The following is a 13,048-nucleotide window of genomic DNA, read 5'->3' as shown; positions in this document are numbered from 1 at the left end:
TTCTACAAGTCATTTTTGGAAATATAAAACAACAACATCACGAAAGAGTGGGCTGGGGTGAGTGATGCTAGTCAATTTTGTCCTCTTGTCACTTCTGGTCACATGACGGCAACGTAACTGTGACGTCATCGTTTTCAGAAAGTAGCGGTTAGCTTGACTACATGACATTCAAGTGTAACAGCTACTTGTGAGTTTTTATTGTTAGTTGATGTGTTGGTGGTGGAAAAAGGTAAGGAGAATAGAAGAAACAGGGCAAAGATAAAGTTGTGTCATCACTTTGTACCATATTACATTACAATACGCAATGCAATATGACTAGTGGCGGTTCCGGCATGCTAATTATGTACAAGTGTACATTGATGGAGGCGCCGTGCACCCCTGCCACAAAAAACAATTTACTTATTCACACAGTGAAATGTTTTTGTCTTGTCTAATAAAACACACAGTTAATGTGGCAATAAATGATATGAAAAAGAAGATGGAAAGGCGCCACCGAACCGTGGAGTAGAAGGTGCATTAAACCTAAAACCTCCACTGCTTGCATTAGAACTTAATCAGCAAGTATTGCGTTAATATGTTTAAATGAGAGTATTTGCAACATTCAGAATCAAATAGGAAGCTAAGTCCTGACCGGAAAAAAAAAACATGATCAGCGAGAACAGATTTTGCCAGTGATTCATCTTTTGTGATTCATTTTAATTAAAAACAAGCCATTCAAAGTTTGCAGTTGTCGCACACAATGTGCTTGCAATTGAATGTCTTTCATGTTACCTACCTTGATGACGTCAATTTGGTAGAGTTCTTATTAATATAAACACTCCGGAACATTCAGGACAGGCAGCACTTTTATTTAAAATATATACTGTAGGTCCCTTCAGGAAATTGGAAGATGTTTTGGAGGTAAAATAACAAAAGACATGATGAGTAACCTTAATTTCTTCCTTCTGCTTCTGAGTATTGTGGCTTGCAGGAGGCTAATGACTACATACATGTGCAGGCAGCTTCATGAACACTTTACATGTGTTCATCAAACCTCAGTAGCAGATCATACTGCCGCCACTCAAATGTACAGAGCTGAATATTAAACATATATGGTCCTGTCCCTGATCTTTCATCAAATGAGGACAAATCTCTGAGGGCGCAGCTATGCATCATTGCATTATGATGCTCATATGCAGTTTCAACGGCTCAGCAGTTCAAAAACACAATGCAGCCTTTACTTACTGCATAAATAAAGGGATTTTCAACTTTTTTAAAACCCCAACTTGTGAATTCACACACCACACAGAATCACTCATATTTCAATTAGTATTTTAATTATAAATTGTCATTAATTCATGGTCAGTAAAACGCATATGAACATCACACTTAGCAGGTACGTTCATACCATCGGATTAGTAAGGCTGATCTACAGGTCACATTATCAAGGACATGCAGCACAAGTCGAGCTGGTGGTTATTTCCAAGTCTATCCCAGGCTGAAGGTGCAAGGCCTTTAGGTCACCCACGAGAGGAGTCATCAGTTTGATGGGTTTGAATCCAACACACATATCTGTACTGCCCTCTGGAGGACACATACAGTAAGGCAACGTGACAAGAATTCTCATTTTGTGGACAAATGTGGACATGTCCATTACAGTTGATTATTGATGGCACATACACACACGCAAACACAAGAAATGGCTCTACGTTGTAACCAGGAACATTTTCAATCCAAAACATGTGTTGAATTCAAAGTGTAGAGCATTTTAGTCAGTGTGAGTCCAGGGTTTTAATAAAGTGCCGTCTTCAAGCATTGGAGAATCCTGAGTTATTAAATGCGACATGTTCTGTTAGACTAACACTATATGCACAGCTTTTCTCTTAATGGGTTCTTCAACAATCTCTTCTATTCATAAAGACATTTCAAAAGAACGTGTACCGTTATGTCAGCTGATGTTATAAAATGAGACAACTTGGTCCACTCCTCAAGATAACAATGGATTAATACCAGATGACTGGAATGAGGAAAGGGGCTACGAAATTAGAACAAACCAAACAGTGTAACTACTTGATTTCCAGATCTAAAATAATGAAGTGATCAGAACGCCAACAAGTAAAATACGTATAGAAGTGTACCACATTTGGTCAGTACTAGTGGGAATGAATAATCAATGGCATAACAGATTAGTGATACAGTGGAACCTCAGGGAAGGGATAAAAGAATACTTAAGGTTACTTTTACCTTCATTGACGACATGACTGCTTCCAAAGACACAATGAGGCAGTGAGATACCACAGAGACACCTTCTTCCTGTTTGTCTTGAATTCTGTATTGTTTCTTAATTTCTTCATCAAAATGCTGGCACTTATAACTTTCTTCGGCTCCATTCAGTATTGCAGTATTGAGTTGAGAAAGATTACGGAATGAAAGAAATAAAACAGGAAGGTGGTGTCTGTGTGGTGTCTTGCTGCCACATCATGTCTTTGGGAAAAGTCCTGTCAAAATGAAGGTTAAAATAAACTTAAATGTTAATTTACCCATTTCATTCATCATTCATATTCTGCATGTGAAGCTAGAATTGTAAATTATAAAAACATACTTTGAATTAATTGGATTTAAATTATTCCTTATGGGAAAAATCGATTCAGTTAGAGTCCATTTTGGTTAGAGTTACGATGTATGATTCTATGCCCACACCAGTGTTGGCCTAATATTACAATTTTTGTGAAGCTATAATTGTAAATTACAAAAACATACTTTGAATTAATTGGATTTAAATTATTCCTTATGGGAAAAATCGATTCAGTTAGGGTCCGTTTTGGTTAGAGTTACTATGTATGATTCTATGCCCACACCAGTGTTGGCCTTAAAACAGAAATTGACTACTCTCGTCTTCTCATCTCATAATTCGTCTCAATATAAATGATGGCCTTTGGAATTAGTCATTTCAATAAAATGGAATTGACAAGGCTTGAAATAATCAAATGAAAACCGCATGTCTCAGCATACCTGAAATCATTAAGGACACATCTTTTCTCTAAAAAGGTAGCAGGCCATTTCAATAACCCTCATAATCTTTACCTTTTACTTGAAATGTGGCTATTCAAAAGTAGTTTGTTCCAGTATTTATCCCTTGCAAAATGTGGCACTGTTCATTTTTTCCAAAACCATTCAGCTTCACGCCATGAAACAGAGGTAGAACAAGACGCCCGATCCCTCGGCGGCACATGGCTTCCTCTCTTGCCTCCTTCGTCTTCACATGAAATGATCAGAGCAGAACCGTTGAATGACAGCTTGCAACGCTGCGCTCAGGAGACAATACGAATCCCAAAGTATTTTTTGAGCTGCTCCAGGAAGATGAACGTGAGCACGGTATGAGGAATCAAGCGGATCCCTGCTGGCACAAGGCCCTGCAAAAAAATATAGCAGAACCCTGATTTGGTCTTCACAGAACATCAAACTTTTTGATGAGGTTACTGAGAATATCAGCAAAAAAAATTATATTTTGACATTAATACAAATAAACAGCAGGTCATCAGACCAAATGCTTCCCTCACTCACGGTGCTACCAAAAACAACAAGCAACACACAATGTAACTGCACTACACGGGCTGTAGAGGTGTCAAAATAAACACTTACACACTAATATACACTAATATTATGCTAACTTTTAACCCGCAAGGCATGCTGGGTAACTTCCCTAGCATGCCTTTCAGGTTATAAACTAGCATACCATTCACCATGAGTGATGTATGCATTTGGCGTGTTCCTGTTGCTTTGTGATGCACTACCTTGTAGAACGCCAGGGGACCCAACTTCGCAGTTTCTTGTAAGCAATGCCGCACCCCCTGAAAAGAAAGACACTCGGTTAGATAAAGTAAGTTTTAAAAAAAAAAGCCATCGAACAGGAGAAATCCACTCACAGCGTACTCTCCCTTTGAGTTCATGAGTCTGGTCTTCAGGACATCCAGAGGTTGACAAAGGAACGTAGCGCAGCCTCCCTGCAGAGAGAACATTTTATGACATGAACTTGTCACTGCTGCCCATCTACAGAAAACGGATACTTACAGCAATGAAGCTGGAGAGAAAGTGTGTGAACATATTATCTCCCAGCATTCCTGTTCCCAGCACCAGCTGCTTGGCCTGGTCATAACACGCCAACTGAAGGGGAAAAATAAGAATAAATTGTGCAGAAGAATATGATCTGTGATCCTTATCATCATACTACAATGCATACGGTTTGTCAGCCTCATTGTATAAAAATATGAATATGAAAAATATGTATATTCAGAAATAATTTGGACTATCTGTAGCTTTTTTTTTTACTTTGCCAACCCCTTTACTTGGATGAAGCAACATGGAAGATTTGCAGTGCATATTGATATCCCCGCAACCCCCTGTGGTGTCATCAAATAAACCACGCATACCAGAAATTGCAGATCCCTTAGCAAGTAGTTGTGAATGCTAAGAGACCCGGCACGCTTTGGGCCCCATTACCAACACCAGTCAAATATTTGTAACATTATATTGCATATAAACTGTGTGTATAACATTATTACATACGATAAAAGTCATCTAGTCATCCAAGTCATCCAAGTTAGAGCCTCACTTATAACTGTATGGGCTCATTCATAATTCATTGAGATTTCAGTGCAACCATTTGACCAACTACTCTATTCATTTCGAATATAGATTTAGCAATAATACAGTAATATGTGCTTAAATGACTTCCATTTAATTGAGGTTTATTATTACACATGATAAAAGCTTTTAATATGCCTGTTACATTCAGGCTTTGTTTGTCTAGTTTGGATCAGTCAAACTGAAGTTCTCACGTGTTACTCCTCCTACTTGATACCATTCCAAAGTGACACATGAGTTTTATGGTGTACTAACACTAGACCATTCATATCGTGCCAGCAAGTTTGGTTGTCTCATCGCTTGTATACTGCTGTGTTATTGTAATATCTCTGACTTTGTGAAGCGTTCCAGTCATTCTGTTTATTTTTATTGTAATGCAACTTGCCTGTCCCACAGTCACCAAAGCTCCTCTGCTGGAGGCCATGGTGGCTCCTGAGAATAGCCTTCTCAAACCCTCTGTAGAACAGGCCACATGTTTGAGTTAAGATATAACCATATTATTTCCAGCGACAGTTTGTTATTTTAATGTTACCTTCTCTGAAGACTCGGAAGAGCCCATCAATGGCATGTTTGTAGCTGGAAAAACACGTCCAGATATAATAAGCTAGATAGATATGATTAGGTTTTTTCTTGTTGCAACACTCACTTTCTCCTTTGTTCTGCAGGTAATTTCATGTCATTTTGCATCCTGTAGACAAAAACACAGATCATCTAACTCGCTCACATACATCTAAAATGAGAGGACATGACTAAAAAGTTACCTGACATTCACCAAGTCTGCTGGTGTGCCGACAAACCCTCCAGTAAAACCTATTGAAACAGAAATATTGTTATATATCTTAGAAATGCTGTCAGTATAATGGGAGTTTGTGTTTTCTAACCTCCAAAAGCTCCTAGCAAGACCTTTTGGTAGAAGGGCATAGGTCCCTGACTTGTGCTGCCCATCATGTCCCTTACAGTCTCATAGATGGCAAATCTGGTCAGCGAATAGGACATCTGAGAGAGAGAACGAGAGGAAAACATTGGAAATAAGAAATTATAGGAGTGCAAATCTGACAGCGAGTGCCCGGGGATGCCCCCCGTATAAGGAAGTCCGGGTTGTTTTTGACATCAGTAGAACTCTCTGTTAGAAACACCAAGTATGCAGAACCACCCAAACTTCTTTAAGGGCTCACTTCCAAATGCGCAAACCTGATTATCTGATTACAAGATTATAACAACGCGGGGGGTGCTGGAGCCTATCCCAGCTGTCTTCAGGCGACAGGCGGGGTACACCCTGGACTGGTCGCCAGCCAATCCAATCACAGGGCACATATAGACAAACAACCATTCACACTCACATTCATACTTATGGACAATTTGGAGTCACCAATTAACCTAGCATGTTTTTGGAATGTGGGAGGAAACCGGAGTACCCGGAGAAAACTCACACATGCACGGGGAGAACATGCAAACTCCACACAGAGATGGCCGAGGGTGGATATAACAACATTTATAGATTATAAAAGTGGAAAAGCGTAATAAATCCCCTTTAAGTTTAAGGTAACAATGACAAATCTACAAGCATTACCCCGGGAAGGCAAGTGCTTCAATGAGCTGAGTATTAATTAGCACATTAGATATGCTACTGGTACTAATGAAGTGGATGGCCATTTGCTAGCCACTAATTAATTAATTCAGTGTATATATGCAGAAGTAAATACAAACCTGTCTGCATAGGGAAGCAGAGAGGCCATTGTAAAGAGCAAGGACACCATTGTTCTTCACCACATGTACAGCCATGCCGAACATCCTCTTCTTCACCTCCTGCTGGGTTTGTAGATGCACCTGCAAGGGCAACAAATAGCAAGATGGAGTAGAGTTAAAACATGAAAGCTTTTTAGCATATAGCATATTAATCGATAATATTAATGATCCACTTAATTGGGTGGAATGGATTGCTGGTTAATGGTGCTTTGAGGCATACGGAATGCAGTACAGTCGCTCTTTGTTTATCGTGGTTAACCAATCAACCATTATAAACAAGAGATTATTTTACTTATACTTTATTAGTAGATATCTCATTAAGGAACACAAAATGTACCAATTATTACAATTGAGTCATCTGCATGCACAGACGCACACTAGTAGTCACAATAGTATGTGATGAGCAGACTATTTTGCTATAGGAAAAAAGAAGCCTTTGTGCAAATAAGGACAATGTTTGAGAAATGGCTTTGAAATGTGTGTTGTACTTGTTCAAATACAACTGTATACATACAATACAATTTGATTTGTGCGTGACTTCTACTGCAAGATTATAGAACTACAACTGCAAGGTGTTACAAATGAAACAGGAAAACTTGCAGAATAAAACCCGACAGAAAATGTCGAAACAATGTTTCCTGTTACGTTGTCACAAAACTGACCATCAGGTACTTGTGTTTCTGGAGCGAAAGATTCTAGGATAAATTAATGCAAATAACACCCATGTTGTCCTTCACACTATTTGTTAGAGCTCATCTCTTTTAAAAGTACGGCCTCCCTTTTAAGAACCCGCTGTCTCCTGATTCAGAAAAAGCTTCCCTGTACTGGAAAGTTTTTGATGTTTCACAAAGATCATCATGTGGGTCAAAAAGGAGAAAGTAGCATTTTTGTAATTCTTGTAAAAAAAAAAAAAACAATAGCTGCAGCCAGGCTGCACTTGTGTCTCTCCCATCAGTCACTATTGGAAAGGACAGATGTTCATCAATCATAATAAAGCCTTTCCTTTTCTACATGTATGTGCACATTAGAATGCTACTTCAACATCAAATTATTTTATGTCTGCTATTTGGTTAGCATAGAGTATTTGTATACAGGCGCATTATCAGCACTAATGCCACTGCCATACGTCTTGCACTCCTCGCAGAAGTCTGTATAAAGTAGCATCACCCATGTGTACATTCACACTGTCCCTTCAGACTTTTCCAAACATCCACCCGACAGATTCCACTCAAAGCACAAAAAAAGAGACATTCATACCTATGAACAATTTGGAGTCGCCAATTAACCTAGCATGTTTTTGGAATGTGGTAGGAAACCGGAGTACCCGGAGAAAACCCACGCATGCACGGGGAGAACATGCAAACTCCACACACAGATGGCCGAAGGTGGAATTGAACTCGGGTCCTCTAGCTGTGAGGCCTGCGCACTAACCAACACGACCGCCATGCAGCCTGTGTACAAACTAATGTCTGCAAAGATAGAGTTTAGTCTGGAAGATGTTGAATATCTGTGTAATACTTTTTGGATGAACTACAACAAGCAACCTCAGACCTAAAAAATGTTCTTCTGGATTAATGGACATTAATTCCCACGGGCGCACTTTCTGAAGCTGGAAGTACATAAGTACATATTTGTACATATTTACCAAACTTTGGTGTTGGTGGGCTTCCTGTCAATAATTACACACCCCATGGGGCAGCTTTCGGGCTTGTACTAGTCAATGCGGCTTAGTTTGGTTAAATTTTACAAGAAACAGGGTGCGTGCGAGAGGACGGCTCCATGCAGAGCGGTTGTGGCATGGTTTGCCTGACGGTAGCGTGTTTTCTTTTTGCAATATAGAGAAGGTTGATATAACAGAATGACCTTTGTCCTTAATTATGGTTGCTGCAGTCCAGTTGAGAGCACAGAGGCTAAATGAATAGGAATGTTGACTCGGCCGCAAATGAATGGAATCGAGTGTAGTACGCCAGGGAGCAGAAAGTCCGTCATGATGATGAGCAAAAGAGGTGGCATCTCTGTGTGGAGTTTGCATGTTCTCCCCGTGCATACATGACCTTTGTCCGGGTCGACTCCAAATTGTCCATAGGTATGAATGTGAGTGTGAATGTTGTTTGTCTATATGTGCCTTGTGATTGGCTAGCGACCAGTCCAGAGTGTACCCCGCCTCTTGCCTGAAATCAGTTGGGATAGGCTCCAGCATACACCTGCGACCCTAATGAGAATAAGCAGTACAGAAAATGGATGGATGAATGATTTCTGGAGTCTGCTCACCATCATGGCGGCGAAACCCACACAGGGCATGCTACGGAAGTGCATGCACGGGGAGAACATGCAAACTCCACACAGAGATGGCTGAAAGTAGAATTGAACCCTGGTCTCCTAGCTGTGAGGTCTGCGTGCTAACCACTCGACCGCCGTGCCGCCCCCCACTTGAGGCAATTAAGCATCTTTAATTTCATAAAACAAAATTAATGTTAATATTGTACTTGTCTGCATCATTGCACTCTCATCAAATGAAATGCTTTAGGGTGGCATTCATTCAAATTTTCATTAAAAAAAATATATATTAAAGCTGTTTCCACAAAACCTATGCAGATTAATTTTAGCATGCCTTTACTGTATACAGAATGAACCAAACCGTGACCTTAAAAAAAAGACGTAGGCCCAAGTACTGTGCTGTGATTATGTTATGGTGTCCCGTTACCCCTACTAAATAAGGCAACCAAAATAAAACATTATATTGTGTTTCATTACATAGTGCAGGTGTACAGCCACACATATTTGATAACATGTAACCTTTGAGCAACATCTTGTTGGTCACAGAAGTAAAGTGTGCACTCTTCCATGTACTATGTCACTATATTGTGGGTAAAACATGTGTGTTGGTGAACACAGTTGTAGTTCAGGCCTGCAGACTGACTGCGGGTCACCCATTGTGCACCCCTTTAGTTTTTAAGACTCCCAACCTCTCACCTTGAGGAGGTCCAGAGGATGCGTGCAGCAGGCGGCTCCGCAGGACGCCAGCCCTCCGAAATACCACCGCGACATCCGCTTCTCCGTCATGGCTGCGTCCCCTAAAAACCGTGGCGCGGTTCAGCTACGCGGTAGCTTCGTTGCTGCCAGTCGGGTCGCGCCGACTCACAGCCCCGGCCGCCTGTGTTAAGGCTCTCCGCTGGAGACGCAACACCACCGCTGGTAGTAATGTGCACGTCCGCCGATAACCTCGTCAATCTTCAAAACATTCCGATAAGAGACTGCTCACAGAGAAGCCGGGGACTTTGGCTACAGATGTACCGTGCACACATATTTATGGAGACGAGTCGTGCGTGTGTACGTGCGTGTCTTGCAGCCGCGACGCCGGAAGCAACCGAAGTCGAAAAGAAGAGCAGCCAATTGACTGCGTGGACACCGGAGCTGCCTCCCAGCCCCGTGACAGTGCCACAGACCCCTGCAGGACACGCACGCACACACACACACACACACACACTCTCACCCCACTTTTTACACTATTCATTGTCATGTGGCTCTTAAAGAGACATACGTCCTATCTGAACATGTTTTCCCCCGCTTTTGTACACTGTCTCTTTAAGAGCACTTTTTAACCCATGTATTCTTCGTATGTTTTTATACTTCTCAGGGCAAGACCTTGTGTTCAGCGTTGTTGGACCTCTGCACTCACATGCCAGAGACCCTTAAATAGAATGACTTTATCAGCCGCAAACTTGTGCAATGACATGAATGACATTGCAGATTCCCATCGTAGGGTGGGGGTGTTACTTTATTTATATTGTCACTAACACTATATTTTTTATCTGTAATGATAGAAACATTAAAGTTAACATTTAAAAAAATTAATGACTGAATATGCTTTACAATTAGAGACATACAGGTAGGAGGTGAAGGTAGGCTACATGCTACAGCCTATACGCACCATTCATTCATTCATTCATGGTGCTGGAGACAGCTGGAGCCTATCCCAGCTGTCTTCGGGCAAGAGGCGGGGTACACCCTGGACTGGTCGCCAACCAATCACAGGGCACATATAGACAAACAACCATTCACACTCACATTCATACCTATGGACAATTTGGAGTCGCTAATTAACCTAGCATGTTTTTGGAATGTGGGAGGAAACCGGAGTACCCGGAGAAAACCCACGCATGCACAGGGAGAACATGCAAACTCCACACAGAGATGGCCGAGGGTGGAATTGAACCCTGGTCTCCTAGCTTATACGCACCATATCACCGCAAAATGAGGTTAGATTTTGTTTTTTTGAGGTGCACATGCACTTCTTGGGAGACATTGCCGTAAACGAAAAAGCAGAGCTTGGGGGAGGGCAGAGAGTGTATCTGGCCTACAGCGCACGCCCATATAAGGGAAGCCCGGCAATCTGTGACATCACAAACTGCCAGTGTTAGAATGCCCTCTAAAACTGTGAGTTCAGAGCCATCCTAACTTCTTTCAGGGATCACTTCCAAATGTGCAAAAATATAATTATCTGAAACTTTGGCATTGTTTAACACGTGAATACAACATTCTAATTACATTATATACACCCACGTATAGCAAGATATGAATTTTGAGTACCCTGTTATTACCATTTGTAAAGATGATGGTCATTTTATGTCAAAGTCAAGCTTTGTCACAGAGGCACAGTCCTGCCTCTGTTACACATCTGCTACAACCTGCACATTGACTTTGACCTGTCTTGTGCACACAAAACAGCGACACGGAAAAAAAAATAGTGGAATGTGTGAAAGGGGTTAATGACATGACTGGGGTGGGATATCCTGTGTATTGAGCTGAAATTGTTAATCCCATTCATAAATGATTCTCCATTTTTTTTTATGTCACGCTCCCCTCTGGGACAGAAGTTTTATTTTTTCGGGTCTTTTGTTTATTGTGGTTATTGTCATTATCTTTTTTCTTTGCCTCTGATGTCGTCTTCTTTTGATTTGTGTCAGAAACTCCATCGCACGGTGTCCCATTTGCACCATTTGTGAGAATAAACGGTATAGAAAATGGATGGAGGTCTGACAAAACAGCAATAGCATACCACATACATTTAGATCCCAGTTCTGATTAAATACTTAGCCTATCACTGCTCATCAATCTGATCTCATGAGTCGTCCAATCAGCACGAATATCCATACAGTTGTGGCACTGAGCCCCCATCGGAAGTATCTGGTCTTTATTTGGTTGAATGAAAGCCGGCAATGCTGGAGACAACATTGTTAAAGGGACACATTGAGGCAAGTGGACTCTTGTTTGTTGAAGACATTCTAATACATCTCTCCCAAAGACTGTTTCCACAAGAAGAGTGGCCGCTAGCGAGCTGTTTTGCCTCCAGTCAGGTGAACAGCCGATTGTTCTGCAGGAAGGTTATTCATAAGCCACACCTGTCAACAGCCCCAGCAACAACCCCACTGTGACTATAACCCCTGAGGACACAACCACCAGAGACATACCACCAGCCCCTATTAAAGAACTGGATAAGTCTTTTGGATTAAAGGTGACGGTTATTCAATTAACAAGAATGGTGACTTTGCCTTGATGCAACCTTTTTTGATTTGTTGAATCTATACATAAGACGCCCCCCTACGCTTAGTGATTTTTATGTGTGTCAAGAGGGGTGGCTCTGACTGCCAGCCTGCCCCTATCTGTTGTGTTGTGTCTGCGTGTTCCCAGCCCAGAAGTTAGTTACCGCAGCTACCAAGCAAAGGTGCAGCAATAAGAAGAAGGAGATTAAATAAACTGCTGTCAATCATCCCATTATTGATCTTCCCGTGGGTACTCCTGATGGTTAGAGTTTGGCTCTAACTTCCAGGTAGCCTTGCCAACCTCTGATTTGTTCAGTGAAATTGCAGCATTTCTCTTTTACAACGTTTGTGTTTTTTTGCTTTTGGGTTATTGCTGGTTTTGCATCATTTGGATGTTAATGGACCTTTTCTGCATGTGAACTTTTTTTTTTTTACTCAAAACAAAAGCAACATTTAACAGAATCTATTTGATTTTGAATTTGTTAACCAGACATAACTCTTGCCTAATACGTGTAGGTTTGGTTGCTAACCACGACTTGTTATTGCATGTTTAAAATAGTTCAGGAAGTGCACAGTAAATTCCTTGTTCTAATAACTTTATTTAAATTGCCAATGTTAACACTCACTCTTAAGGTTGTACAGTCAATATGCTGTTTGAGAATTAAGCCATGTTAGAAATGTAAAGGTTTAATCAAAGGCTTCTAGGTAGACCACTATACCAGGAAACACCGGGTCTCCTCTTCAAGCTGCCACTGCTTGGTTTCGGACCCATTTTTTTTCTTGACTTTTTTTAACTATAATTGTCTCTAATGATTTTTTCTGAGTTACCATGATCCGGATGACTGACAATCAACATGAATTCTTAATATTATTTGCAATTCTCTATTTTATGAAGTAGAGTTAACATGTTCACAGCCTTTGTGTACATGAGGGAGTAGAATTTGACTAATTGCTGCCCTCTTCTGGTTGGTGTTTCCTCTGGAGTGGAAAATCAAAATCATTAACAACAATAAATACAAATCCAAATAAGACATGTGGAGGGGGGGGGTAAATAACCTTGGACATGGCATGGTCACATCAATGCAGGAAATGAAGTCGAAATGAAAAGCAAACATTTTTATTGAGTGAGCTTGTAA

The 13,048-nt window shown here is 40.9% G+C and overlaps 1 protein-coding gene across 1 annotated transcript; it reads right to left on the bottom strand.

The window, feature by feature from the left end:
• Positions 1-1,272: 1,272 nt before the first annotated feature.
• Positions 1,273-9,831, bottom strand: slc25a10b (solute carrier family 25 member 10b). Its single transcript, XM_058084143.2, has 11 exons — positions 9,343-9,831; positions 6,331-6,450; positions 5,505-5,619; positions 5,385-5,433; positions 5,270-5,311; positions 5,156-5,199; positions 5,009-5,079; positions 4,051-4,143; positions 3,906-3,983; positions 3,774-3,830; positions 1,273-3,392 (listed from the first exon to the last, which is right to left on the bottom strand). The coding sequence occupies exons 1-11, from the start codon at positions 9,430-9,432 to the stop codon at positions 3,291-3,293; spliced, it is 861 nt and encodes a 286-aa protein (XP_057940126.2). The 5' UTR covers positions 9,433-9,831; the 3' UTR covers positions 1,273-3,290.
• Between the last annotated feature and the right edge of the window lie 3,217 nt (positions 9,832-13,048).

The sequence above is a fragment of the Doryrhamphus excisus genome, linkage group LG9, assembly GCF_037039965.1.
Source record: "Doryrhamphus excisus strain RoL-2023G ecotype Guam linkage group LG9, RoL_Dexc_Guam_v1.1, whole genome shotgun sequence".
In the NCBI taxonomy this organism is placed as follows: Eukaryota; Metazoa; Chordata; class Actinopteri; order Syngnathiformes; family Syngnathidae; genus Doryrhamphus; species Doryrhamphus excisus.
The sequence above is the reverse complement of the archived record's forward strand: the minus strand, read 5'-3'. Positions and strand labels throughout refer to the sequence as shown.

Excerpts from the sequence above, each read along its gene's own strand:
- slc25a10b (XM_058084143.2), bottom strand. The coding sequence starts at position 9,432 with ATGACGGAGAAGCGGATGTCGCGGTGGTATTTCGGAGGGCTGGCGTCC. Across the intron at positions 5,080-5,155 it reads CTTCCGAGTCTTCAGAGAAG|AGGGTTTGAGAAGGCTATTC; the intron begins GTAACATTAAAA and ends CCTGTTCTACAG. Across the intron at positions 3,984-4,050 it reads TTCTCTCCAGCTTCATTGCT|GGAGGCTGCGCTACGTTCCT; the intron begins GTAAGTATCCGT and ends TTCTCTCTGCAG.